We start from the raw sequence: 27,775 nt of genomic DNA on the forward strand, positions 1-27,775 counted from the left end.
CTACTGCCCTTCCACATTGGAGACATATGTCCTGCAAAGAATGTTTAAGATATAACTGACAGCAATGAATTTAGTTCACGGCTAAACTGAAATTTGTAGACTTAGAATGGTGTCAGTTAGTATTATTTATTGGTGAGTTGATTCAGGATGTGTGTGTTACTCTTCATGTAATCTAACTTAATAGATTAAATCGCTTGATTAGAAAGATTAATGGAGGCAATATAGCCGCACCAGGGAATCACGCGACTGCTATGCCAGTAAAACTATGCGAACTATCGTTTTAAATATTCTCAGTAGCAGTGTAGTGTCGTTGAGCTCCATACGTTGTGTTCGCTCTTCTATCGTCGCTTCAAAGCGTGTCGCTAGTCAGGCATGAGTCCGCAATCTGATGATCTCACGTAATCCCACCAAAACAACGTGATAGAGACGTGGTTCCTCGATAATATTACGGTGTGACAAACCAACAACTCGAAGAGGTCTGTGACATTGTTAAGCAACAACTCAAAGAGGTCACCTTTCGGGGTCAAACTTTTCGGGATCGGACCAGTACAGAGGGTCATGGTGCAGGTGGTAAGTCGGCGAGAGAACGGTCATGCCTTTTTTGATAATATAGTTGCCGTACTGGAAGTCCTCGTCCGATCCTCGCGTAATAAGCCTGTGGTTACAATAAACGACAGATAAGTGGGAGCAGTAAGAACAGCATACCTACTGACGAAGCCACACCTACTCCAAAGCAAGCGTGGTTTGTTTGATTGAACTTTCCAGCTACTTTTTTGAATATTATCCGCCGGTTATTGGAACTATTTGACTTGAACGCTTTTTTGGGGTCTTTTGAACATGGCGTACTGGCGAGGTAAGACAGGTGTTCTTGCAAAACTCAGAATTTTCAAGACAACAATGCCACACATCTATTATCTCCAGCACTATTTTGTGGTAAGGCATAAGGCCAGGGCGTTTTCTGTAGGCCGCCGGTTTACTCTGGCAAATATTAGTGGCCATGAATATTCGTGCATATTTTTCTCCTACTAAGTTACACTAACATCATCACTCTTATTAGCGCGAACCTGGATTGCAAGCCTCTAGGTTCAATTATTTGGGTTCTGTATTTTCATCACGAAATGGGACAATCTGACCCTGAGAAACGCCGCTGTGGAAGGCTTCAGAATAAGTTAGTCACTGAGTTATGAATTAAAGTGTCTTTTATGAAATTCGCAGCGAGGGAGACTGCAATTTTATTGCTACTTTGTCCGTGATAACCGAAATCGGTGTACTCCGCAAGCGGCCATGTGCTCTCTATTCAATTATCCCTATTTGTTACAACAATTTCCGCAAAAACAACACGGTCACAAGATTAAAAATACCATTCCGACTTAGCTGCATACCCGATAAGGGGCGGATACATTCGCAGAGTCTCAGATATGACCTGGTTTGTGTAGCGCAGATTGAGAAGGGTCTGCGTCGACAGTTCTTCGCCCTATAAGCAGGAGAAATAAATAAAAGCAAATAGCCCGTGAAACACTCGTAAATCCTCCGTGTATTCCGAGCAATTTGTCTTTCGAACGTTGCGTTAAAAAAGCTGTGTGAAGGGTTCATTTCGACCATGAAGTTTTGTTCACACAACACATTGCTCTAACCAACACAGGGCCAGCTGTAGGTGACATTGTTGTATATTTTCTTGTTCTGGCTATGGTAATCTTATTTATTTCGGAATGAATGCCTCGTTTAAACAGCTGCAGTTGAATCACGTGCGTTCCGCCTCTCTCTGCGCTTTTATCTAGATAAGAGCGCCAGACGCCCGTATTTAACGAAATGCCATGAAATGCACCCAGACCAATAATAATTTTCAGGGCGAAGTACAGCTCGGTGACGCGCCAACCTCAAGGCTGACTTGTCTGGGCAGATGGCCAGACAATCAGCCAGACAGATTGAATATTTGGCTCTAGGCTCTGCTTATTTCTGTTGCCATTCCTTTCATCGTTTCACCTAACCTGTGAGGAGAGTGGTGGCGTAAGCCGACCGAGAGCTTCAGGTGAGGCGTGGCAAGACGTGGTTTGCAGAGGCTGCGTGCGCCGTTGACTGTACTTGCCATGGGAAGAACCAGGTGGCCCAAGTGCGGCGGCGAGAGAGGAAGGAACACGGGGGTGGCGCAAAGGGTGGTGTGGTGTTTGGGTGTGGTGGGAGTGCGCTAATAAAGTGAGTGTTTGCGACGGACGTGTGCGCCTGTAGTCGTTCGTAACAACTATTCTCATCAAAATGGCATGCCAAGAAGTGCGAAACAGCCATGCACTATGGGCTGGAAGAGTTGTGACTAAGCTTCTGTAATTATAGAGTATTCGAAAGGACTTTGTGAGAATATTTTGAAAATCGTTCAATTACCGTGGGGTATACTATTTAGAGAAAACGTCTCGCTGAAATTTATAACTATCACCATGCCTCTCGTGATAAGAGGCGGAACCATATACCTGTGCTCCAACGTGACGCCAATATGCTTCAATCTCTCAATCGAGAACAGCTCCGCAAATTGTATGCGTCGTCTGTGCGCGGTTTTCGATTTGAAAAACTGCGACTAATCATGTTTGTTTTGGTGCCGCATAGCCTAGTTTGAATCGGATAACCATTGGTTATCATAATATTTACAAGACATGAGGTTACTTGAGAATACGACACAAAGTCACGAAGAACAGCAGTGCTTTTTTTTTTAATCTGACCGCGTTGAATGAGGTTAAAATGTAAGCCTGCTTGTTCAGAAATAAGCTATTACACACAGCGATCGACATTACTTGGTCAGATTAGATGCAAATGCACGCTAGAACTGTTCAGACAGCTTCGTCTATGGCGTTGCTGTTGTGAGCAAGTTCACTAATACCGTAAAAAAATGAACTGAACATATAACAAGTTTTACGATTGTCTGCGGTCGCACCATTTCTGGTACCTCAAAGGAGACAGCGATCGAGAAAGCAGCGAACCCTTTCTCTGCGTCACCTTGCTCTAACCTAAGATCAAATTAAACTTTGCATTGCCCCCTTGCGCACATCTAAAAATAATTAAAAATAAATTAAATAATTAGCGAGAACAGTGGTATCTAAAGTTCTGAAATTCCTGGTACTTGACCCGTACTTGACCCCTTCGAAGGTCACATAATGCTAGATGCCATGCGTATCGCCTACGTCTGCGGTTGAAAGGATATTCCACATTCGCCGCCATGGCCGCGAGTGACGGCCAAATCTTGCGCACAAACGCAAATTCCTAAGAAAGTATAGTGGTAACATGGCCGCCGCGGTTTGCTTAGGTGGTAAATCACCACACTCGTAATGCGGAAGACGGCTCCCACCTGATTTCTCTTTTTCTTAAGCCATTTCAATTCAACATAAACATTAACTTTCCTTATGCTTTATCTGGCTTCGTTGCCTTTTCTCTTCATGTGGTGGTGACTAACAAAAAACGAGCCTCTCCGATCCCCTTATTATTTTCATGATATAGGAGAGTGATGCAAACTTACAGAATTAAAATCAATACATCAATTAAATTTATTCACAAGGAAGGCTGTGTGGTAAGACTATCAGAGCAGGCCAGTGCTTAGGGTAATAAAAAAGCAAACTAAAACATTCATAGCCTGCTTGTCAACCAGTCCTGGCGTGCGACATGCCACATGACGTCACAGTCTACAGGACAAAGTAACGCTAGTGATTTCGTAGTTCGCGGCTGGCGCTGGCTCCAAATAACCAAAGACAGGGTGCTGTAGGACGGTGTGACAAAAGAACACTGTTTTTAATGCTCCAACGCTCGTCATTTACATTGATTACAAAATTCGCCAATTCCTTCCTCCCCTCCTTCCTATCTTTCCTATCTAGTTTCTCTCGTACTTTCCGAAGCGTAGGCAGGCGTTGTGCCCATTCTGGTGGCAGTTGCCAGCCTTGCTACTCGCTTTCTCTTTCCTGTGTATATGTTTTCAAATAAATAAATAAATAAAATTCGCCAACAACATTACATTTCTTGCACTATCTCCGGAATGTCAGGGAACAAGGAAAAAAATATTTGTGCTCTTCTTCAAAGCAAATAATAAAAATGACACTTACCTCTTTTTGAAACGCTTCCAAGACCTCCGTCCTCATTTTCTCCTGAATATCTGGATGCTTACCCATGACGTAAGACCAATAGCTTAATGCCAATCTCGTCGTATCGTACCTATGCAATAAAAATCAAAGCCCCTTTCTTAAAGATAGATGGTTGAACGTGAAGCTTTCTCCCATGCAAACTGAATCAAAGTCAAAGTTCAAGCCAACGACCACGCAACGAATCTAAGAAATTCTGAACGACCCGATGCGATGCATATGTGATTTGATTACTTGTTTAGGATTGCATTTTTTGAACGTTGAATGAAGACACATTTCGTTAAGTTTCATAGCCTTTATTTTAGATGATGCAGCCGTTGATTACACACACACACTCACACTTTCACGGACCCTACACTTGCACAGTATTGCCTTGTGACCGGTGTGGTAGACGGTCAGAGGCTCTGCCGTTGGCGATACACGGGATCGGCCTTACGGGCACGATCGCGCTCGCGCTTACGTTCGCGTACGGCAGCCTTTTCTGCCCGCGCGCTGCACCCGCGGCCTACCCGTGGTTAGAATGACAGAAAGCTGAGCTAGTTGGTAAGGATTCATAACGGAAAAAAGATAAGGCGTGCAGATACGGAAACGGAGAACAGAAGTGGACAACACTAACGCCGTGTTGTCGACTTCTTTTGTCCGGCGTTCTTGTTGTCCACTTCTCTTGTTGTCCGTCTCTGCACGCCTTACCTACCCATGGTGACGGCCGGGAATGCATTGCGTGACGCGCGTAATGCAATGCAGATATATACAGTTCGTCTGGGTAGCGTGCCGTTGCAGTTCCCATTCTTTGTCACTTTACTTTCCCCTCCCCTCTCTCCCCAGCGTAGGGTAGCAAACCGGATCTTCCCATTTGGTTAACCTCCCTGCCTTTCCCCTTTCTTCTCTCTCTCTCTCCCCATTGTTCTTATCGATACAACTGCGAATGTAAACTATAGTGTTCTACGATACGTATGTCATGCGCCGTTGTTCCATTGAGTGCGCAGATGCGCAGCCGTTGTTCTATTGTGTGCGCAGATAGTTCCATTGTGTAAGGTGGCTTTCCCGCAGTGCATTTTTGGCGCTCGCGGACGAATCAGTTTGACATAGAAAGCTTCGCTTTAAAACAACCCTAAATGTAATTTATTTTCTTCAACAGGTTTGCTGATACTTCAATTAGAATGGAATAACGTGTAATAGCTATATGCAAGAATTCTTGGGAAAGGTATACTGTAAATTATTATACAGATAACCCTTTTTACCGTACAAAACGCTCTTACAGCTTTTTACCGTACAAAACAGATAATTTTTAAGGCGTAAGTTGCACGGAACGATAATGATAGTTGGTAATCAATATCCGAAATAGCATTTGTTGCCGGTTTATTTCGGCGAAATGACACGAACACTCTCTAGTGCTGTAAAACTGCGTCTATATGGACGCAAAGCGTTGGGAAACTGTAAAAACGACATTATTGCTCCTCGTTACTCCGTAATTGCGCACGCGTGCTTCCAGCGATATTTTGGGGCCAGTGGATCCAAATTCGAGTCCGCCATTTTTTACAATAGCACAACATCAGCGCACACGATCCGTCCTTTTACACAGTGGTACAAGGTGCTGATTAAAATCGAAATCTTTGATAAACACGCCGTGTCACGAATGCGCTTTAAAGCCACGCTAAAGGAGAAGAAATATTTAGGCTGTATTAGTTGAATTGCCCTTCCGTAATACCAAACACCCTTGCCGGGCGAGTACGCTTGGTAAGCCATGATAATGCCCATGACGTCACGGTGACGTCACCATGACGTCATGACTTTGTCGGCTACGGTCTAGTCAATACGTTGTCCGCAAAGAGGGACTACACTCCACTCTAAAAGAACGAACGACTGAATTTAACAAGCTTCAAGAACACTTACATGGCCGCAACGGTCGAAATACAAGAAAGAGATATTGCAATTCACGACGTCAGAGTGACGTGTGGCGCTGCGGTTTCGTCACGTAATTCAACAAACGAAAGCTTTGCCTTCATTTTCCCCGCTAATAATTTACCGATCATGGCAAAATTGAAATTGAAAAAAAATTACTAAGAAATACTTTATCAGTGGACAGTGATTTAGTGTTTCTCTTTAGTGTCCATTCGAGACCGGCCCTCGTGGCCTCTTTATCGCTAGCGAAAACATGACGCGTGACAACCGTGCGTCCCACCGGCGTTGTGAGCGGATTTGTGAGACGGAAACACTTGCACGTCACCCAGCTGCGTTTCCCAGTACGTAGCCTAAAATAAATCACAAAAGTTATTCCAGCGCTCTCGATATGCCCCCAAATAAACACCAAATTCTACACTTAAAATGGCTTTTGACGATAAAAAAGGCGCAAGAAACGAAGACGGACAGAAAGATAAGGATACGAACCACGAAGTGTAGCCTCCTTAGCAATAACCAGCAAATTAAGTTGGATACTTTGAGAGAGTATTAGAATGCACTCGGTATTTGAATGTTAAATCAATTAATTTGATTATTTGGTTTGTATTAGTAATTTGGAACCCGAGTTCTCACAGATTGTTAAGTTTAAATTATATGAAAGAAAAAAAACGTGCGTGTACTTACCCTCCGAGAAAGATTACCATGCAGTTTGTCGCTATGTCTCGCATCGTCTCCATAGGAAGCGAATCTGTGTGAAGAACGAAAGTGTTGAGAAATGTTCAGCCAATAACTATTGTGCTTTGTTTTTAATTGAACCGAGGCGTCATCTTTTAGCGACGACGGTATCATCCTAGGCCGGCAACATAACTAAGTTCTTACTGGCAGAAAAAAATGTAATTCACATGAAAAACTGCGCATTACTGGTAAACACAATGCGGAGGCAAAGAGTTCATTCCGCTTGCATTATCTTTTTAGCCTTGGCAACCCGTCGCTGTAACAGACGAGGAATAAATTTGTCCCATTATACTCACGCTAAAGAACGAATATGGCAAACAAACTTCCACGGAAAACCATGAGAATAGGAGAGTGGTAGTTGAACATTTGCACGTATCGGCGTGGCGTCATTCCGCTTCGAGGTGAGATACACGCTGTATGACGGGAAAACACAGTGCGGCTTCGCATAAACTTTATTGATGGGACTATTGTGCTTTGATAGAGGTACTGGTATTTTAGTGGTACAGCATTTCCTTTTTCTTTAAACGTGATAAAACACAATGTCCAGTGCAGACGCTGTTTTCTTCTGAAATTTCTCATTTATAGCAACGTACAGAGGCAAGATATGCGCCGGAAGGGCAGTTACGAAACGTCGGCTTCGTTAAAAAAATTTAGAGTTGCATAAGGAACTTACACCACTCCAAGTGTCAAATTGATTCTACTATAATACATGCGAGAAGCACATAAGAAATACATGTGCCTAACCACGTTCATGTAAAACAACTCCGAAACATGGCAACCATGTCCTTCATAGTGTACAGTCGCAGATTTAAATACGTTATTTTAGCACTTTACCATTGATGTGATCAAGTCATGTAACTCATTTTCTAAGAGATACAAAAACAATGGCCCTCAGTTGCGACTTAACGTATTGCCTCAAGCATTGCCGTAGTCTTCATAACAACCCAACGTATACACAAAATTCGCCATTTATGTTGACGACCTTACAACTCGCAGGAAAACTCGTAGGAATTCCAATGTAAGCAGCTACAAAATGCTCTATATATCCTAGACGCATGCGTACAACAGACCAGAACCCCTCAATTATCAACAGAAAAGTCCTGCTAAGTTCATGTCGCTAACAAATAAAGCAAAAAGGTTACTCTCTGCAATTATCTTTAAACTCAATATTGGTTCATTAGTCATGCCAAAAAAATGTAGGTGCTCTTGGCGCAGAAATAGAGCATCGTAGCTTGTCTGCGTTCTGTGCTCTATGTTGCCCTGCTAAGCACAAGGTCGCGGGATCGAATCCCAGCCACGGCGGCTGCATTTAGATGGGGGCGAAATGCAAGAACGCCCGTGTCCCGTACATCGGGGGCACGTTAAAGATCCCCATGTGGTCAAAATTAATCCGGAGTCCCCCAATACGGCGTGCCTCACAAGCAAATCGTGGTTTTCACACGTAAAACCACAGAATTCAATTCAATTCGTTCTGTCCTCCAACCATGCATTGTCTGCCAAGCCCAGTTCAATCGATTGACCGCTTGCTTAACAATGGGCAACACATGAAGTAATCAGCATAGAAGCCATGAGGGCAATGACGGCAATGCCAAGTCTTGCATCAATTCCGACACTTTAAAGAGTGTGTTCCATTTAACACAATTAGAGAGCTTGTCTTTCTCTGCGGGCAAAGAAAAATAGAAAACTTGACAAGTCGAAACGTGTTAAACGTGTAGCAGCGCAAAAAGAAAAGGTAGACAATGAACGAAAACAAGGGACGACGGAAGCGCTTGTGTCGTCCCTGCTTACCCGTATGTGTCTGTTTATTTTTCGATCTGCTACATTATGAAAGAGCAAGCAAGGACAGGTAAAACAACAGTTACGTTTCATCACTGACTCTTTCAACGCTGTGAAGCAGTAGAACTGAGATTTTAAAAAAGCACATATTTGAATCGATCCGTAAACTTCACATATCATCGCATTTCACCACCAAAGTCCACTGGTTGCAAGGTCACAGTTACAACCGCACTGTAGTAACACAGCCAACAAAATCCCCCACTCTCCTTATTCACCTAACAGTCCACCTACCTTCGTTGCCTCTTACCCCCGCTCCCTATTCATTGCCCGAAAATATCTTCTGCGATGGGCGACACGCGCTCTGATCCCCCCGTGTAGGTGTCTTCAACCCTTCCTCTTAAGATAACACGGGTAGCGGAAATCTCTGTGCAGAAACTTCAGGATGGCGCAGCCCTTACTCTTACCGAAATCCGGGCCGAGGACCCAGCAACTGAAGACCCCATGAAGCGCCCAGAGTGCCCTGCCCCCCCCCCCCCCCCCCCCCCTCAGCAGCGGATGCCTGCCGACTATTGTGGCAGTGTACATGGACGAACACCACACGAGTAAAAGCGCCTAGAGGTCCTAGCTTACGAGCAGGCCACAGATTATGAACGAATAATTATGGCCAATATGTTCCACAGACCACTTATGCAGCTCATTCACGAATAAGGGCAGCGCGCATTTATTAAGGCGAAAGCCCTAGGTATCTGATGGGTCGAAAAATCCGACTACCATCCGGCGTTATGGCGCCAAAACTCAAGTGACGTTCCGGGTGACGTCTCGAACACATCAAAGACACTGTTTTCACGAGTAGGAGCAAGTTCAAAATGACTAGGGAAGCTGCGAACATAACCACATTTGGCGACGCATGGTCCATTAAGTCATAAATTTCTTTATCAATAAAATAGCTCGATTACCTATTTTTGCGTTGAACGAACACGTTTCTAAACAACCAGTGTGGCCGCAAAAGTCTGTCGTTGTGGTTTTCTCGGTTTTGTCCATATTTGCTGAGCAATGTACACGTGACTTATGATGTTTTGAGAAGTATAGTACGCCTGCGAGAACTGGAAGTAAATCTGTTGTTGAAAGTTATAAGCGCTGTGTTTGTCTAATGTGCTCTTCCGTCTCCCCCTCATTCTGCCTGCACCACAAGAAAGTAGACGAACGAAAAAGAAAGAGAAAGTCACGACCATTGTAACGTGCAATTAACCACGCAGAACCAGCGGCGATGTCTAGGCGACCGCAAAAGATCACAAGTAAAGAGAAAAACGAGCAAATTTTAGAAAACAATTAATAGGAAGTAAGAACGCATTCGAATGAGAATGTCAAAGTTATTCCACAAACGTCACGTTAGCGCGACGGCGTTCGCCTGCATCCTCATTAACGTATGCTAAAGGAACTGTCAACGTTTTAATCATAATGTGCCATATGGCAAACCTCGCGGTCACAAAAAAGAAAGCAATGAAAAAAAAATGAATCATCAAAACCTATTTTTTTCACAATGCTTGCTCTTGATCCTAGTTCCAAAGTTTCCTTGCATAAGAGGGACACACTGGATTTCCAAAACTCTCTTCATTTTACCTCCGGTTACACCTCATCTCAAACTCTTCTTTCACCTGAAGCCCAAAGTTTCTAGTTACCCTTAATAATCATTTGTTCATTGATGTCTCCAAGCTGCTGAATATTTCTGACGTTAAGGGTTGTTGAGTTGCTTCATACATTCAAGTATCGAAATGCATAAGATATCTTAAATCGACAATGTACCGGGTGCTCTTGCAGCCTCGTTGTTGTCCTTGAGTTGCTCGCTCTTTCGTCCTGTCGCATCGTCCAGGAGTATTTGAGCCATGTCAGGAAGAACCAGCTGAAAGGAACAACAGTATTTGTGGCGATAACAAATGCACTCCCTTCACGATGTAAGAAACAGCGCTTGTATTCACAGCAAATTGTTGAAATTGCGATCAGTACAGTGCTATACGATACTACTGCACGGAATTCTCTGATGAACATGCATAGATAATTGACATCTGTTGAGGCCATGAAGACAGCAGCTAATGACATATGAATTTACAGGTAGCAGTATCTATGATAACCTATATCTGGCACCACACTTTACTTCAGCTCGCTGCACCATCTGACAGTGAGTGTTCCTTGGTAGCGGCCAAATTACGTTCGTTCATTGGCACACTCATGGCACACTCATGGCACACTCATGGCACACTCATGGCACCCCCCCCCCCCCCCCCCTTGTAAAGGCGCGCAGCATTATTAGGTTCACAACAACTCTGATGCGTAAAACTTGAAAACATCCCTCGGGCCTTCCACTCAGTGACGATGATTAACCAGCGAAGGTGAAACGTGCGGCCCCGGCGTTCATCATTGGGTTAATCTCGAGGGTTCATTCAAGTATTTCTCAATTATGAGGTTACACACACGGTCGGCTATGACGGAAAGAACGACGTCACTGACAGTATGCCCGCAGGCCGCCGTTGTCGCTTGCATTCGACGTCTCGAGTTTGCTCGGCGGCGTGGTTAGCAGCATTCGCCCGCCATTGCCGCTTGCGACTATTCGATATTAAATGGCTTCAAAATTAAATCTGTCCTTTACGTAAGACAATGAATGGCTCATACGCCCGAAAACATGGCCTCCCCATTACGACGACAGAAGAGAAGTGGAATTCTACGCTGGAACGATTAGCGGCAGCGCAGCCAGCTGTGGAAGCAGACGACGAACGCGGGAGTAGTGGCACGAGCGCGTGCCGACCACGAGCACAAGCCAACGAGCCAGCTGCGGAAGAAGACGATGACACTCGAGACAATGCTGATGATATTTTCCTGTGAACAGGCGATTTTGCCGAGCCATATACGATTTCGCCTAGCCATAGAAAGCTTCGCTTTAATACTTTGTAGTTCGGTCCATAGCGTACGCATGATGTTAGCATTCAAAGTCTGAGCCCACGACGCTAAGGTGTTCAGCTAATGTAAATGTGGGCGCGTTTTGCACGTTCATCAGCTAAACAGCTAACCCATATATTTACCAGGTGCGCAGCAATGCATATTGATGCTATAGACGTGGCTGGTCCTCGTGCCACTTTGGCAAATAGGGAGTAAAACTGAGAAGAGCAGTCGTCGCCCCGTTTCGAGTCAAAGTGTTGCCTTCTTTGCATCCACGCATCTCAGCACATCGCATATCCAACTTCGTTGGGCGCCTCTACTTGTTAACAAACGAGGAATTAAACAGCCCGTATACGGGCTGCTATTCGGCCGCAATTGGTGCTTAGCTGCTCAAGGCTAAGCATATGTCTCAAACGCTTAGTTACGCTATCTGGCCTGTCACGAAAACTCTAGGATGACGCAAAGTATCCGACTTGACTAAGTGATATGCACGCTGGCAACTTTTTGTGGCAATGAAGCGAAAGCTGCAGGGGAAGAAGTTATGCACATGAGTTCAGAGTCGAGCATGCTTTCGGTTTCTCGGAGTAGATACAGAATCAGCGTAGTCTCGGCATGCGACGGTCATCGCATTTGCGAAAACTCGGAAGAGCAAAGCCGGAAAAATCAAGTCATACTACCAGTCCGTATTGCATTTTGTTATGTTGCTGTTGTATATAAGGTGTTTAATGGCTCTTCACCAGATTAAACTAATGCGAATGAGTGTACGACATTTTTCGGGAAAACTCCTATTTGTGAACGCTCATCGTCCGTAGTTTTTCCTTGAATGCCAACAAACATCTGTCCGCGAGTGTTGGCGGAGGAAGCCGCAGAGGTGAAATTGCGCAATCCTTTTCAGCCTCGCGACTATTTTAAACACAATAAACATCTGACACAAACGTGCACGTAAGCTGCATTCTATTTTGCGTCTGTTAGCTATAATATAATGAATAGTAAGGCCAGTCTTAAAACGGAGTTGTGAAATCCATCGCCGCGGAAGAGGCAAGCCACTGCATACAACGACAAAACGTTTCATTCGTATATTTCGTTACTTCGCTCTCTCTTTAGTTCTCATATTGTGCATATTTACGCATAGGAACCACATAGTTTATGTCATTAAAAGAAAATCGAGAACTACTGGACCTTTCTTCAAACAAGCAGCCAGATATGAATGGTTCCTGCGGCTAACGAACCATTTTGTCTCACAATTCGCATATCGGACGCACATCAGGCGCATCTTGGTTAATGCCTAGGATGAATTCCATGCTGGCATATTGCGTCAAGCAGTTTGCTTTAGCTATGTGTGTAGAGTTCTTGTTGGTAGAAAAGAAAATATTGTAGCCATGGGTGCCATAACCCAAACATATTTCAATCTGTTTCTATTCCATTTCTGCCACTAGCCCTCCACGATTGGTCAAATGTATTTTTTTCAGGCCACCCCCACTTCGCCTGTCTGTAAGGTGACTTTCAAAAAAACCGCGAAAGCTCCCCAACTTATTGACATGTGCAGATTAATTATGAATGTTTAGTCCGAAGAAAACAACTAAATCTAGAATTTCTTGCTTTTTTTCGCCGTTAGAGCTCCGCTATTGGTCGCCTGTGTGTCATTCGACGACACAAAACTGCGAAAACTCACCACGTCAAAGGGGTGTGTACGCAAGAAAAATGCATTAACATGCCGAACAAAACTGAATGTTCTTTTTTCCGAATAGCCGGAGGCTTCCCAGTTCGGAAAGGAATATAAGTTGGCTGCCCGCCGATCGCTCTAGCACTGGTTACTCGTAGCTAAAGAAAAAATAAACAAAAAAAATGTGTGGCAGTGCAACGTAGTCGAGCGGTTTTGGCACGTGTGCATATCGCTCTGCCAACTCTTCTTTGCTTAGGATCTGTTTTAGCGGCATTTTTAACGTTCCCCTGCAGGCCGCTGCAATTTTCTACCAGGCAGGCACCGCAAACGAAGCAAGGGGAAGCAGACCAATCGCAGATGCCGGCGCCGTCCTCCTCATCCGGTTATCTACTCTCACTGAGCGAGCTCAGACCACTGAAACCGTCTCCATTCTGGCCCGCTCTCGCTTTTGTCAGTCAAATACATAATAGTGACCTGTCAAAGTAGGTAATGCTATTGGTTTTCAAAGAAAGCAAAATTTTCCTCCTATAAACGAGGATAGCGTTTCATGGGGCTGTTCAAGCAATGCTGCGGGACACCACGCGATGCTTACGTCGTGGTTACGCAAATTTGACGTCAGGAGTTTGGAATGAAATCACAGTGGAATAGTTTTACGTTATCCGGGCCCATAGTCATGTCTCCAAATACTCGTACCTAGTGTGCGAAGTCAACTCTTCTAGCTCGATAATGCACATAATCATTTTACACTGCAACATAAACCCGTACCTGCCATAGTGGCTCAGTGGCTTTGGCCTTACGATGCTAAGCACAAGGTCGCGGGATCAAATTCCAAACACGGCGGCCGCATTTCGATGGGGCGAAACGCAAGAACGTCCGTGTAGCGTGCACAGAGCGCACATTAAAAACAACCTGGTGGTCCAAATTAGTCAGTAGTCCCCCAACACGGCGTACCTCATAATCAGATGGTTGTTTTGGCACGTAAAACCCCATACTTAATTTTTAAATGCGTAAGTCCACATACCATTTAATGCTGAATATCACATTAGTTAGGCTCTAGTGAAACCGTTTTGTTTCTTTGAAGTGAAACGAAAAGAAGAGACTGTTAAATCGCCAAAACATCTTTTGCGGCCGCTATACTACAGTCATCGCATATATTAGAGCAGATATAAAATACAGCGCACTTTCAACACAGGCTTTATTGCAAGCTTAGCCTGCAAATCCGCGCCATCTGCTTTTATCGGCTGCCGCCAATTCCAGCCAACTTCAATGTCGCGGCTCGGATCTGCAACATCAGCACTCAAGCTTCTCTTTTTTATCGGGCGAACTAAGCAGGCGATGATGGCAAGAGTTTTAGAGAACGATAGAGACAAAAGTTGCGAACTTGTGGCAAACTTCAGCAAAGGCAATCTACAGGTGTAACGTATATTTTATTGCAATTTTTCATGCACATAGCAAGGTCACTACATGCTAGCAAGCAAGAAACGCTTTAGGCATTCTTATTGAACATTTGGACGCACCACGCGGCCAGTTTACATAACACACAGTTTCTTTCCGGTTATATAAAAGTCGATGTTTATTTCCAATCAATTCAAGGTATACTGCCTTCCTGAAGCACCTGCATTTTTTCATTAAACAAAAAAAAGAAGGAGGAATGCTTAATTTTTTTCCTCCAAGCACTTAGAATTCTCAGATGACCAGAACCCACAGAGCCGTCTTCACCCGAGGGACTGTCCACGAATAAGCGCGCAGTTGAGGGCCCCGTAATGTGATTTGCATTATGCCTCACGCCTAAGAGAAGTGAGGACAATTCGCGCGCAAATAAACACATTACAAAAATAAAACGTCCGTTGTCACGAAAGCAACCGCAAAATGATGGCTAAAGAAAGTTTCCAACCTGCGGGTTCTGGCGCCGGAATTCGATGACGTCGATTGCCTTCTTCGTCACTTCAACCATCGGGTTGGCGTAGAACACATGGATCACCCGAGAGAATGCCTTAAATAGCCACGGCCAATGAAATAGATTTTCTGAAAGGAACGTCCCAGGTTAAACGATTGCTAAACAGTTTGTTTAAGACTGTAATCTTGCAGCAAGCAATTTCAACTGCGCAAAAATTTTGTTTTAACGCGAACCACTGTTTGGCCCATATAAGGTAGGTTACTGTTTTCCCTCGTATTATAAAAGAAAATTCAATTATCCAATGGTGGGATGGAGCCTCTGACGCCGAGCTGAGGCGCTCTATGCTGCTAATTGTCAGGCCTCGATCTCTTTAGGGGCGAAGCACCTTAGGGCCGAGCCTTCACCCCGCCCCCCTCGTCGTCGCCGTCGTCTTAGCTCTGGTTTGCATGGAGTCCGCTAGGGGCGCTGCGGTGCACAAGGGCGTTCGTTCCCGACGCGCACTCTCTTTCTCGCTTCAGCCATGGATGATAACGGTCGCTTCTGATAACGGCGCGCCCGCTATAGATGAAAAGGCGAGAGTGGCGGCTCAACTGCAAGCGGGGTCGAGGGCTCGCAAAGCTGCTGCAGCACGGCGACGCCGGCATGCGGACCCGGAGCTGAGGGCTCGCAAAGCTGCAGCAGTACGGCAGCGCCGGCAAGCGGACCCGGAGCTGAGGGCTCGCGAAGCTCGCGCTTGAACCGAGCATCGGCACCACCAACCTCAGGTAGAGAACGCTTCCGGCGTTTTGCCACCGCTTCCCGCGCTCTCGCCGCCTCTGGGTGCGCTTGCCGGCGTCGCCGGGCTGCTGCACTGATCACAAGGCAGTCTTAATGAAGGGAAAACGAAGTACGCACTTCAATACCATATACGACCAATAAAACAACATTGCATATACTGTACACATGTGTTGTCACTTATTTGCATGTTCGAGTGGGCAATGTACGGGGGATTCAGGGTTACCCGTATGATCCCCCGGTGCTTCGCCCACTCATCATCATTCACTTCGTGGATATGTGGTGTTTTTTTAATTATATTTATCGCCTACTTGTCATCATATAGAGGAATACAACATTCGACTAATGCTAGAAATGCCTGCCGCTTGTTGGCCACGCCAAGATTGCACGCATACTTTGCTCGTGCCAACGCCAACTACACTCTAGTTCATACATCAGGTGAAACGCCATGGAAGCTACGCAAGAAGCTCGGTCGCCAAAATTTATGACTCCGCGCATTCCATCTGCACTTCGCCGCTTGCCAGCAGAGTTTTCTCGCACGAGCATGCACACCAGGCTGCTTCGACGGAGTGCAAATAAAAAACACAAAAATAAAACCAACAAAAATCAAGTTGATCTGAAACAACGCATTAGCAGCCATTTAAGTGCATAGTTTGTTAGTTTCTAAGAATGCAATTTTTTCCGTCAGAATTGAGCCTATATAAACAACGTTTTGACAAAAAAAATTGTTCAGAAGCCATTGCAAGCCTCTATACTCCATCTCACCAGCTCGTTGTAGCACCGTGGAAGCTACCCGAATTCTTTAGCCAATCGGAAGGCCGAATGCCCCTCGAGATGTGCTCATCAGCGCCGCGTCGTCTGCTCAGCGTCTGCTTGCCACCCTATTACATGCTTCGGACCACGGTTGGCGGATTGACGCAAAAAAATGTTTTGACGCCGTGACCATAAGCTGCGTTTACATGCATGCGACAGCAGGGCTTTGCTTTATCTGTGGCTACCTTGCAGCCTGCATGGCAAGTAGTACGGGTGAATGCCTTAAATATGTTCACATGGGTCACAGCGTCTGCTCGGCATCTACTTGGCATTTGCTCGCTACCGCCATCACATACCAGGCTAGAGTGGGACAGTAAATAATGATGCAATGAACAATTAGGCTTTTATAGCATCACCAATGCTAATGCTGTGCCGCCATCTTCGAAGTAGAAATGAAACCAGTTTTACGGCTCGATGGCTTCTCTGTAGTCCTAGCAGGGTGAAAACAGTTCATTCTAATAATTACGACAAAACACGCCTAATGATTTGACCTGAGCTTCAGATGAGACCTAATTATAACATTTGATAAGTTGGTTAATTAATTAAGACTAATTATGTAATTAGGCGGAATGCGAAAAAATAATCTGGGTATCTCCAAGCGAGGACAAACAACATTATTTTGGTTCTGTCAAACTGCGTGGCATTTGCATATTTTTTTAAATCTTGGTGCGTAATAGTTGGGACACCCTGTATATATGATGTACGTAAGCAAGTAAATATGTCTGCTCAATATCCAGCAGGTCTATATTTCGCTGCAATAAAATATTTTGCTCGCATAACATGCTGCTCTTTATTACTCATATTTATACCTCAAAACCACGCTTCCTATACGCACACAAATCACACTAAGAATGCTTCGGTTTACGTAGATGACAACTGCAGTTGAGTCTACCTGTTTTTATTGAATACCACTTTTTCACTGTCATAGATGCTTATGTTGATATCCTTCTGTGCTTGAAATGTAGGCAGACGCTGCCGTATGCTGGCGAAATAGCGAGAGCAGATTTCGCTGTCCAGTGTGCCCTTCTCTCCGTCAGTAAGATTTAGAAAACTACAGGGCGCGTTGCGTGACCGTTCCGCCGGGACTATTGTTATTAGATGCTGCTCATTAGAGTGGAAATATTGCGTGGCAGTCATACGCAGAATTGAGAAAGTAAGCGCAGTCTTGAGTTTCCGTATACGAACCCCGCACCTTCTAGTCGGGATAGCAGCCAAACTGTCCAGAATTTTGAAACCCTGAGTAACCCAGTAGCAGCACTGCTGACCAGACTCAGCACAGCTGCGGCAGAACATTATGTTAACGAGTCACTGTTTGGATCATGTGACATAAGAACCTGATGATGTAGCGTGCTAAATATGACAGCAGTGAGTGAATGAGTGTTTTCGCCATCATTATCAGAATACTTTTATGTCCACTGCCGGCCTAAGGCTTCTAACTGCAATCTCCAATTATCCCTTTCTTGCGCTAGCTGATTCCAACTTGCCCTTGAAATTTGCCTAATTTCACCCCCTACCTAATTTTCTGGCGTCCAAGGCTGTCCTTACCTTCGCTTTGCACCAGTTATGTAAATTGTCACTGTTTAGCTGCCTTACGCATTACACAACCTTCTCATCTCCTAATATGTGAACTAGAATATCGACTATCCCCGCTTGTTTTCCTATCCACACGGCTTTCCTCCTGTCTCCGAATGTTACGCCTAACAATTTTTCATTCCACCACTGCTTGCTTGGTTCTTAAGTTACTGTTGAGATTCTTTGTTAGCCTCCAAGTTTTTGGCCCTCATTTTAGTACCGATACAATGCAATGATTATGCACTTGCCTTTTCAATGACAGCGGCAAGTTACCAGTCATTCTTGGAAATGCCTGCCGTATGCGCTCCGATTCATTTTCATTCTGTTATTTCCTTCTAATGAGCAGGCTCCCCTGTGAGTAACTGACCAAAATAAACGTACTCCTGCAGAGATTCTATGGGCTGACTGGTGATCATGAATTCTTGTTTCTTTGCCAGGCTACTGAACATTATACCCTTGTATTCTGCATATTGACACGTCAATTCAGTGCGCATTCGCCTACGCATTCGCTCTCAGCAACACTGCGATGCTCGCAGGTACAGCTCTGCCACAGAGAAGTTACCTACCACCCCGGAGACAAAGTATGAATCTGGAGTCCCGTTCGCCAAAGCTGGAGGTTGGAGAAACTTCTCCGTCATTATTTCGGGCCTTACCGGGTTCTTTAACAACTCAATGACGTCAACTACAAGGTTGTTCCAGAGAGCACCACGTGGTGCTCCCGCCGTACACCACAACCGGACATCGTCCACGTGGCTAGGATGAAGCCATACTACGCACGCTGATCGCCTACCGCCCCTACTTCGAAAGCATCGAGCCGATGCTTTTGAAGGGGGGGGGGGGGGAATAATGACACGTCAATTCAGTGCATTTTCGTTTGTTGTGCGGCTCCCGTTCGCTTGCGCTTTATTTTGCGCGCCGTGGAGGATTAGGTGAGGACAGCCGAAGACAACGAAGACGTGCTGCTCGATCGGAGCTGTTCTGCTATGTTGCCGGCTGTTGCTTGTCCTGTTATTACGGTGACAATATTAATCGTCAACCCTACTTCTACATTTTTGTGGTTCAGGTTCTGAATCATTCGTTTTAACTCATCCCCAATGTTGCTGAACAGGACAATGTCATCTGCAAACCGAAGGTTTTGAGACATTCGCCATTGATCGTCACTCCTCAACCTTGCCACACTTATAGCTTGAATTATGTCCCCTTGCTTGATTCTTTTCTTGATAGGTATATTTACACTTTCTCTGTGGATAATTAAGGTAGCTGTGGAATCTCTAGATATTTCCCAAGATGTTCATGTACGCCTCCTGTACTTGATCATGTATACCTGAGAAGAATTCTGTGAGTGTCAACCTATTGGACATGACCATTCCGTGTGCTACTGAAGTGCTGATTGGCCGGAGGAGCCTGTCTCCTTCTGACACGTACCCCAGCCCAGCCAATCAGAACTTCAGCAGCCGATGTAATGGACATGTCCACTAGGTGGACACATACAAAGAACTACCCCCCCCCTCCCCTTTACTAGGCATTTCTAGAGCGGTTAACAAGCGGAATGAAAATGTGTCTTGTTGTTGAGTATCTGTCAATCGCTATGATTTCTATTGCGCAAAACCTCTGCGTGTACGTAGCGGGGACTGGAGCTGCACAATGAGATGGCTTAGTGCTGCTGTACGTTCAATTAACAAAAAAGCTTATTTGTTCTCGCTTTTTTCATGACTTTACCACAGCTTTCGACTATATTCTGTGCACAAGGTTCTCCCTTACGCATGAATTCAGCTTTATTCGCATTATTTGAATGCAAAAAAAAAAAACGGCAGTGATAATCAACGCAGCATGACCCCTTCGTGATTTTGCCCATGATAGAATTTTGGGAAATTAATGCTCCTTGATTTAGCGTTCACTTGGTTGGGCTCACTTGACCTCGATATGCCATAGCACCTGCCACTTGGTCTTTACCTGACGCGAAGTAACCCATACTCTGCTACACCTGCGTGGGCGTTGCGTCACGCATGGTCACACGTCCACCCTTCATTAAAATAATGACAGCTCTGATTGCCACCCCTGTCATTCCATAAATAGCACAGAAACCCAAATATACATGACTGTCCGCCCTGGGGAAATCCTAGCGCTACCAAAATAACAGCGATGCAGCGGGTGTTGAAGCAAACCACACTGAGTGGCCTGGTTGTGTGAGGCAGTGTTTGAGCACTTCGCCTGTGCCTACAACGTGCTTAAGTTGGACCTGTTCCCTCTTATTTAGTTGTCCTTCAATTTGCCGCTTCCATAGTGTCAAAAAGCCAGCATGGTCTCAGTTAACTTCATTGCCGTTTCTTTTTCTCTCTCTCCCTCTGTCTCCGTTTTCTTCGCTCCTTCTGGCGTAGATGTAAGCACGTACTTGTCCTTGTATACTAACCCCCATTCAATGACGATTGTCTTCAGCACATAATAGACAACATGAATCCTGACTACGGAGCCTACGCAGTCATATATTTCTACGAATAACAAGAACTTCAAAAGCGCAGAACAGTGTGTGAGGCCTGCAAAAAAAAAAAAGATTGAGCTCTCTGTAATTCTCTGAGCTATTTGTTGATTGATTGAACGAATGATGGAAGAATGAAGTGGTGGATCAATCTATTCGTTGATTTACCTGAGCCTCTAAATGCTTCACCTAGTTTTTTGCTGCGTATTAGTGCCACGCTATCAATTATTGTTTTTTTTTTTTTTTTCATAGCGACGTTCCGGAGTGTGCGCCATAGTGCAAGTACAGGTTCATTTTCCAGGGGAAATGCAACTGCATGTCTTGGAGACTTCGCTCCAACGCAAATTTCCTGACAGAAACAATTCGAGCTAAAACACACTGCCTTTGGTAATGTAGGTCTGAGACTAATGCTACGGCTACGAAGCCCGGGGTTTGCATCTGAACTGCGAGAGACATGATCTTTTATACAAAAGGTGTTCGCATTGCTCCGCAGACGCTATAGTGTACTTTTGGGCTCATTGCAAGGAACTAGTCTGCAAACTCAGTCCAAAGGCATGTAAGCCTAAGGTCAAGTATTTATTAATGTTAAGCCTACGCACTACATCATAATAATTAATGCCCGCGTGCATCCTGCTTCAACAACACGTTGAATGATGCATATTTGTTCTGTACCTCAGCGCTCTGTCGTGCTTGCATGCGGTCGTCGCACAAGGAGTTTCGACGTGTGCAATTGACACGGCTAAAGCTGGGCAGCGCTGAATCTAGTCGACATTTGTGACACTCACGGGCTAGGTTGTAGAAGAATCCCGCCATGTAATTTGGAACGGTTGCCAGGCAGCTCTGGAAGAGCGGGTGCTGCGGGTTACGTTGCACGTTTGTGTCGATTCCAAACGCTGCCTTTGAGATGACGTCGAAGGTCAAGCGCTCGCAAAGGGTGTTGATGTCGACTTCGTCGCCACGCTCGGCACACTCATCGAGAATCTCGATAAACCGCTTGAGAGCGTCCATCAAACAGGGCATCACCTGCGGCAAGATAAACCAGTGACTACGACTTCATTGCGGTAAATGCACGTGTATACGATTGCAGATACAGGCGGTGTGTGCAGAGAGAATCTCTTTTTTTCCCCATCACTTCACTTGACAACTTGGAAGCGAAATGTTGCCTTTTTTTCATTAAACGGGAGCGTCAGTAAATGTAACGATCGCATAATCGTGACGGAAATCAATAAAACTAGAAAAACGTTTTATCAGTGGCCGAAGGATTCAAATTCAAGCATTCTGGTGGGAACAGGATGAAGGAGGATGAAGCGGCTGTTCAACATAAGCACCTGCATGGCCCGCTTCATAAATTGTCTAAAAATACATGAAATAGAAACACTATACCGGTTTGAAATGATCGGGTATTCTTTGAAAACCTTATTATATGTATTTCCCATCATGAGGCTGATTACTAAACGAGAAAACACACCCAAGCATTATTTTCTCGAATTTCGCACCGAAATCTCCGCAACCATACGTCAGTTTTATGTCACCGATTTCAAAGCATGTTCTCGTATTTTGCCAGTTGTGGCGCCAGTGAAAGTTCACCGAACTGGCCATGTTCAGCCTTCGGCTTATATACAATACAACATAGTCCATCTTCATTGATAAACAATTACCTCGGTAAGACGAGACGCTGTCACAATTCGTGACGTGTAACTGCTAGCTCCTGCGTAAACTTCAGGAGATGTCCGCAAACTACTTTTGCTTTTGCGCCATTTCTGGCGCAAAAGCATCCCTCGCGGTAACAGTGGATCTTTGGTATTGGGGAAGTGTGATTTAGTAACACAGCGCAAATTATATTTCTCTTTCGAGTTCCTTCAAAGTGAAACTAGTGCATAGCCCGACGAAGCCGCGGTGTGTCAGACCAGTTGTGTCCAGACAACCTTGGGGCTAGCTCTCATGCATTCGAATCACCCACACAATGATTCGTGCAAATTAGGTCGTTCGTTAGCCTTACCTCACTTCATATGCAAATTTCATTTTGATTGCTGTTCCCTCACATTGACTGAATGTAGTCAAGCTTAGAATCACGAACTAAGGTAGTCTTCTTTTCATCCATTCTGTTCACATCGGCAAAGCATAAAGTGCATCCAATGCGCGATTCGGCAACTCGCAAGTTATCCGGTGTTGACCGTGATCCTTCTGGTCATATGCAATATCCGGCACATTGATCGCACTACGCTCAGTAGTCAGACAGCTCATTCACATGCTAATACTCTTATTCATTGTTGAGTTTGTATTATTTCTCAATCATCTTTTTCATGTATTTATAATCTCAGAAAACCAAAACACCATTTCGCATCAAAGAAAATAAACACTTCACATTTATTTCTTCCTCCATTGAGTGTACTCTTACAAAGAGAGAAAGTTATTGTTATTATGAGAATAAAATTTTGGGTATAGTAAGCAATTATTTATTAACCTATTTACTGGACTATACTCAAGAGAACACCCTCTGTGGCATATATACCGAAACCGGTAATGTAGGTTTTACGTTAAGCGTCAATTGGTAAAATCTAAATTTTAAGACACCAATTCAGCGTTTTAGAAATGATACGCTGTAATTTGCAGTATTACATTTTTCGTTATAATATAGCGCCTTCTCCGGAACGCGTTGCTAGTTCCACGGTTGACCCTATGCAGAGATCAGAAAAAAAATATGTTATTTCCCTCTTCCCTTTGAAGCCTGTACAGATGCGCCATTCTCTATCTATTGGAGCGAGCATTGCGTCAGTACCCGTGGCACCGTAGAGTGAATGGAATGTGCCTTTTAGAACATTTTTACCGCGATAGCGTTAAGGGCCCTGTGTCGCAGAAAATCCAGCGTCGGCGTAGGCTTTGGCGTAAGCATCGGCGTCTGTGGCATCCGTGGCGGATAAATTCATCCCGAACCACCCCGACTAAAGTCCCTAGATTTTCTGGGGACTTTATCTAGGGGAAAAATATCTAGGGACTTTACCCCGACGACACAGTCCATCCGCGTGGAGCAAGGGGTTAGGGAAGAAAAATCGAATTTCTCAAAGTAAAATTCGTCAGAAATATTGTAAAGTACGATTTAACTACAACCCACAGACATGATGGCGTCGGATTGTAATTTGAATGTACGAGAAATAAGCCTGATAAGCAGCCGGGGATCTTCGAATGCTATCGCGTTCCACTCTTAAAGGCGAAGCTTAAGCGTCCTCCAATTCTGATGGTGTGCGTCTCAAGCAAGCAACGCTCACGCGACAATTTTTAAAGACAGTATTTCTTGCCGAGTTTTACTTTTGACTGACATGACACACCGATTTGAGCTTTGTCGGGGTGAAGAACTGTGCCATGGTGTGTCGCATGTCCTTCCAGACGTTGCCCTTGGTGAAGAGGATGTTGCGAACGAAGAGCGGCTGTAGCTCGTGGACATGCGTCATGTGCTGGAAAGGACAAAACGGGCGACACGTATATCGACAAAAAGCGCAGAAGAAAATGTATTTGCGCAAAAACACTTATTTTCGTATGTTCCTGCGAGATTTAACCGGACCACATCATTTTTTTTTCTCTCGCTCGAGCTTACATTTCTTAAAATAATTACAGCTTGTGTCTGCCAGAACGCCAAGCCAAACCTTTCGCCTTTTTCAAAAATAACGCCGGATGGTATCGTTCTATTAAGTAGGGCCGGTAACTTACAAGTGTTGCTTTCCAGAGCTTGCGGATTACGTGTCGTTTCAAGCATGAGCTTATTTTGGGGTTATTTGGCGCCAAAATAAGAGTTAATGATCGAGAAGAAAGGGAACCAAGGGACCCGCTTTTGTCGTACAAGCGAAACGAATAAGAAGATTCCGTATCGAAGACAATGATTATATCCGCCACATAAATTACCTTAAAGTAACGCCAGCGGAACGAAACTATCCACAAATTCCTCTCGACCGGGCTTGACGTCGCGTCAAGATTAGAGACGCATTCAGCATTGGCAAAGAAACAACCTACACCAGCATCTGATAGACCGCCAGCCTTTACAACGAAATATTCCGATGCCCTCCCAAACAGAATGCAACATCCTATGAATATACCACCCAATATTATCACTTTAATTCAATTAGTAAGTACAAATAATTCCCCTATTTTGTCCTTGGTGTCTTTCCTTGTTGGCTTCTTAAAATAAGAGTTAAAAGGTTTCTCGCGCAAGCTTTAATCAATGCTAGACAACAGACTGTACACTTGTTGGGAAAGAAGCCTGACTTACTCCTCTGGAAGTAAAGTTCTTCAAATTCTTCACGAATATCTTCTCAATCATGTCCAAGTCTTTCACCACCACGACGGGAGCATCGCCTATGTATAACCTGAATGCGAGCAAAAGGTTGAACAGTTAATTTCCAAATTTCTATGTTGAACACCAATTTAAGCTTATTCCGTGCCCGCCAAGAAAGGACATTATACGTCACCTATAAAAGAACGCATTGTGAAATACAAGTACGCTTGCTTTTCTTGAATTGGCCACTTGAGCATTCGCTTAGCAAAAATATTTCTATAGCTTCCGCTTACTCTCAGTGGCCTTATTCTTAAGGTTTTCTTAATGATACTCAACAACGTATCATGTAGTTATGGTAACGAATGAAAGCGCGGCTTTACCTTCGCTCCTGACATATTTACTGCTGGCACTTCCAATAAAAAGCATTGCGCTACAACGTCCTCGAAATGTGAAAGAATCTTTCTCTGACTGAAAAATGAATTTTTATATTTTCAGTCATGCTCCCGTCAATTGTGCTTTCCCGAGGCGGTCGTCTGAAACTGCACTCGACAGTAAAAAGGCGCATCTCGATGTCTTCAGGTAGTCAAAAAATGTTTTTTTTTTCCTTGTGACTAGGGAATTAATGCCTCACCCAAACACATCGCCGTATTCGTTCAGCCATCTTCGCACGCTCTCGATTATGGTCTGCAATCAAACAATTCCCATGAAATATTTAGTTCAAGTGGACACTCATAATAAAACCTGAATGGATAGCTTGTATTACAAATCACCCATAAAAATTGAATAGGTTGACCTCAAACTAGAGGGCGCATTTATATCACAAGCCTTCAAATACAACATCTTATTCTGCATAACACAGCGACCTATTTATTTTAATGTTCGGAATTAGAAATCGGGGAGCACTGAAAGCATGGGTGATAAAACTAAGTCACCGACAATCCTGCTATTCTATTCATCAAAATAAACACTAGTGATTGAGAAAAAAACTAAACAAACAAAAGAAAAGACATGGCAAGCAGAAAAAAGAGTGATGAAATAGAAAGTCACTTAACTCAGGCATAACGTGTTCTGCAATATAAACAGTCAGAGCACACTGTATTTGCAAAAACTAATGACCAGTCACAGCGTGCGTTACTGGGGCTGTCCATATCTGCCCGATGACGGCATGAAGAATAAAAAAGACTTTGCAGAAAGCAAAAAATAACGCATCCCAATATCCAGTGTTCGGCAGTTTATGTGAGCTTGCACTTAAGAGAGACAAGGCACTGTTGAAGCATGCTCTGTATATTGGTACCGTTCTACTTTATTTCACGCTTTAAGTCACTTATTTAAAACTATTTCTGAATGTTGTCATTCGCTTTGAAGCTCTGCTGATGGGCAATGTGAAAAGCGGTTAAAAGACAATGCATCTAAATGAGAAAATTAATTTTTAAAATTTCGATATATACTTTAACGCTACAGTTAGGGGTGCAAATACATTTTACACGTTTATATCTGGGAATGCTTGGAAACCATTTCGCTTTTCTTTCATACATGTTGCAAAGAGCCCTTAAATCACAATGGCGCTGTCAAGCAAGCACCAGGATTGGCAATCGATATCAAAAGGTAGCTGTCGCATTCAAATTCACTTTCCGGTGCTTAAATATACACGAAATTTGAATTAGCATATGTGTCATATTACCGGTTTTGAGTACTCATCTGCGTTGCCATTGATAAGACTTCGAAGCGGCACCGTCGGTATTCCCGTACCTTCGAAGTCCTTGAAGCATTTTCGACGCTGCCTGCGCCAGTAGAAACCAGGAATACCTGTATGGTGATCTCTTGTAGAAGGCCACAGATGATTACAGCACAAAACACTAAAGGAACATCGTTCTTCTGTCCGACGATGGTTTAGTAATGAGGTGAAAAACCATAGCACCTTTACTCCCTCGTCTTCACTTCCACTTCACCTGACAAAGAACAGCTTTCGCCCCCTTCCACACACCTCTGCGGCATTTCCTCTCGCACTTGCAGGAGTACTTGCAGTGCTGACATCTTGCGGTGTGGGCGCGTCCTCAGAGGACGTCGGCCCGGAGTGTACCTCAACATGCCTAGCAAGTGAATGGCCGCCGTTATATGACACGTGTGTATGCTAACCGCGTGTGTATAGTAGCCGCGTCGCCGTAGCTTGCAGGACAATACTGGACTGTAGAACATGCTCGTAGCAAGCTGAGTTGAAGAACGCACCATCTTCCTACGCTAAGAAGTGGATTTTTTTTCTTCCTCAGATAAATTGCGTATACCGGGTAAGCACAACAGTACCTCCCTGGTACTCACCAATTGCTATTGGCGTTTTCTGATATACTTTAGAATGGAACACGATATTTCAGCATTAAAGATATCATCTAGTAGAGATGTCCGGGGGCGGAGAGTAGCGAGTGTAAGTTAACTTCAGTTTCGTTTCTGAAGGACGTATGACCGCTGTGAAAGTAAGTGATCGGAAACGACCGACCACAACCAACCATATCACGCATAATCACTGACATAATGAAAATGAAAATTTACCGCCCTCGAAAATGGTATGCGGTAGTCCGGCGCAGAAACAGATCGACACAACACACCGCTCGGCTAATAGTAGGACGACCATCCGATGCTCAGTTCTTCGGGAACACGCTTACGAGCGCAGCAAGCGAATGCGCTAACCATACCAAACCAATCGCTTGAGGAGTACCACATCTTTTTTTTTTTAGACATTCGTTCCAATTAAAAGGTGACGCGTTGAGAACAACCTACCTGTGTTAACTTACCTGATCAGCCACGAGACGACGCCACTCAAGACGCAGACAACTACAGCCGCAAACCAAGCCCACCCAATGTCCAT

The 27,775-nt window shown here is 44.5% G+C and overlaps 1 protein-coding gene across 1 annotated transcript; it reads right to left on the minus strand.

Moving 5' to 3' along the window:
• On the minus strand, positions 1 to 27,775 carry LOC119454293 (thromboxane-A synthase). The gene is made up of 7 exons (XM_037716262.1): positions 27,702 to 27,775; positions 24,910 to 25,006; positions 23,975 to 24,100; positions 21,434 to 21,671; positions 6,696 to 6,759; positions 515 to 655; positions 1 to 31 (listed from the first exon to the last, which is right to left on the minus strand). Exons 1-7 carry the CDS (start codon positions 27,773 to 27,775, stop codon positions 1 to 3), a joined length of 771 nt encoding a protein of 256 aa, XP_037572190.1.

The sequence above is a fragment of the Dermacentor silvarum genome, chromosome 5 (assembly GCF_013339745.2).
Source record: "Dermacentor silvarum isolate Dsil-2018 chromosome 5, BIME_Dsil_1.4, whole genome shotgun sequence".
NCBI classification, from domain to species: domain Eukaryota; kingdom Metazoa; phylum Arthropoda; class Arachnida; order Ixodida; family Ixodidae; genus Dermacentor; species Dermacentor silvarum.

Bases quoted from the DNA above. Each gene is read 5' to 3' on its own strand.
- LOC119454293 (XM_037716262.1), bottom strand. From the start codon at position 27,775: ATGGACATTGGGTGGGCTTGGTTTGCGGCTGTAGTTGTCTGCGTCTTG. The intron at 24,101-24,909 runs GTAAGTCAGGCT...TGTCCTTTCCAG, and splicing joins AGAACTTTACTTCCAGAGGA to CACATGACGCATGTCCACGA. The intron at 32-514 runs GTGACCTCTTTG...CATTCTTTGCAG, and splicing joins GAAAAGTTTGACCCCGAAAG to GACATATGTCTCCAATGTGG.